General features: G+C 30.8%; 1 protein-coding gene across 5 annotated transcripts in view; it reads right to left on the bottom strand.

Annotated features, from left to right (window-relative positions):
- The window catches only part of LOC106465537 (cilia- and flagella-associated protein 206-like), a 96,074-nt gene that overhangs the window by 18,150 nt on the left and 75,581 nt on the right, over positions 1 to 2,343 (bottom strand). For all 5 annotated transcript variants that reach the window (XM_022393451.1, XM_022393452.1, XM_022393450.1 and 2 more), the window contains one exon: positions 756 to 893. In XM_022393451.1, the coding sequence (XP_022249159.1) occupies positions 756 to 893 (138 nt within the window). The remainder of the gene's footprint in view (positions 1 to 755; positions 894 to 2,343) is intronic.

Below are 2,343 nucleotides of genomic sequence, written 5' to 3'. Positions count from 1 at the left end.
ACTGTAGAAATTCTGTGTATTACAAAAAAGTTGTATCGAGAAAGAATAAACTGGTTTAATCAAGGAAGGACTTGTATTACTGAAGTTCCTCAGAAAGAATATCTACCGGAAATGATCAAACAAGCAGATACGTAACAATACTTCTTTCTATTATTTTCAACAACCACTACATGTAATTTTCAACACAGTAAATTGTAAGTTCATAATTGACAAAAACAATGCGAGAGAAAAATATATAATAAACTCAAAACTGTAAGCAAACTAACTGAAAGATTAATCAAGAAAAAATATATAAAATTGGAAACAAAGCAAGTGAAAAATATGTCCAAGTAATAACGTGCTAGTCAAGAAGGTGAGGTACACAGAATGTAATACAAAGAGAGCCAGCTGCTCAAGGAGTGTGTGTGTGTGTTGTCCACCTAGTGGTGGAGGTTTTCACATGTAGTATGCAAGCTAAATGAGCAGCAGGAACCTAGACGTATAAAAAGGCTAGTGCATTTGGTGAGAATTAAGATGTTAGAGGGCAGTCCAAGACCAAAAGAAGTTTGATATGTGAGAGAAGGTATGTATCAAAAGAACAGCACGTAAATAACATACACTTTTGGAAAACAATCAATTTTTCTCACAAATATTATACTGATTTTCAACAAATGTTCAAAAAAGTTTAAAACAGAGCACCTAAGGACTTGACTGTTTAGAAAATCTTATAAGCTAAGAACAATATTAGAGGTAAAGATATGGGTAATTCAACTTACCATTTTCAGTGCCTCCCTCCTAAGTTCCCATTGATTCCACTGGTAGTTAAGGTCAATATTACTTGTGAGAGGATGAGTGTCTGTTTGAACAGCTGAATCTATCTTTATCACTGGTTTATTAGGATGACTACTGTTTTTCTGTTCATGGATAGAGTTACAATATATAGGATTTTTGATAACTTAAAACACTTAATAATGTTTCTATAACACAGTCATTTAATTCTTTTTTATTTTTCATCTTTTAAGACATAAATTATTTGTATGTTAAAGGAGAAACATAAATTTTTTAATTTTGAAAATTTCCTAACTTTATCTCTATATACTTATCCTTCTGAGCAAAAACAGTTGATGCTATTGTTTTAACACAAAGGTACACAATGGGCTATCTCCACTCTATTGACTGTGGGAAAATTGAACTCTGAATTTTAAAGGTGCAAGTAACAGCAGAAAAACAATGTACATACATATTTTTTCATACTTTTCCTACTGTTTTCATGCTCCAAATTACAATAAATTGCACAATATGAACATTAGAAAATACTACCTTTATTTTGTTTTCCTCAACTTACATGATCATTGACCTTTAGTAATATATATAATTAATAAGATCTTACAAAATGAGAAAAGCACTTTCTGTACAAGCGAACACTGGATTGTGGACGTACACCATGTATATAATCATAGATATGTCCTGAATATGGTTTATGCACCATGTTATTAAGACGATACGGCTTCAAATTCTCAAAATACAAACCATATTTTCCCTTTCCACACGGGTCACAGGTGAAAGGCCATGTTATCTTGTTTGTTGGCTCGCATTCAAAATTTTATTGAACTACTATTTCATGAATTTATGCCAATAAGTTTGGTATCAAACTGTAGATTATAATTCAAATTTTAGAACTATTCATTACTTAATTTGTTAATTTAAAAGTAAATATTCAAAAAACACAGATAAACATCTATTTTTGTGTGTCACGTGGTATGTTGAATACAGCACTGGTTCAAATTAGATGTTTGTTAAATCAAAATACTAAGTCTATAGTTTCATACGAACTGGAAACTCAAATTAAAGGTATTGAAAAGCTAGAATATCAAATAAGGTCTTATCTTTTTTAGTTGCTGAGATATTGCTCACATAATAAATCAAACATAGTGGCACCCTACTCACCTCTGTCCACTTTTTGGTAACACTCCATTATACACTTACTTCTATATATGACATGAGTAACCAATTGGAAGCTCAGAATGTCACTCTAGTGGTTTTCTCAACCTTTATAACATACCAAACACCATTTCTTTCTTTTGAACCAAAATGTCAATGAGGTATGTTGTGTCTTTAGTCTACTCAAAATTTCATATTTTTAGACCCAAATACAGCTTAGTTACTAAGTTTGATAAATTACAGTAGAATTCTATGGTATTGATATAGTAATTTATGATTTTTTTTAGTCATTCAAAAATATATATAAAACCTAAAAAAATATTTTGTTGCATATCCTCCACATGCAAAATTTTTAAAGACTTAGTAACCTATGTCAAGCAGCAACCGAGTACAAAGGTCGTAAGTAGAAGAGATAATTGTTTG

The sequence above is a fragment of the Limulus polyphemus genome, unplaced genomic scaffold (genome assembly GCF_000517525.1).
Source record: "Limulus polyphemus unplaced genomic scaffold, Limulus_polyphemus-2.1.2 Scaffold1975, whole genome shotgun sequence".
In the NCBI taxonomy this organism is placed as follows: Eukaryota; Metazoa; Arthropoda; class Merostomata; order Xiphosura; family Limulidae; genus Limulus; species Limulus polyphemus.
Note: the sequence above shows the minus strand (reverse complement) of the source record. Positions and strands in the feature narration are given on the sequence as shown.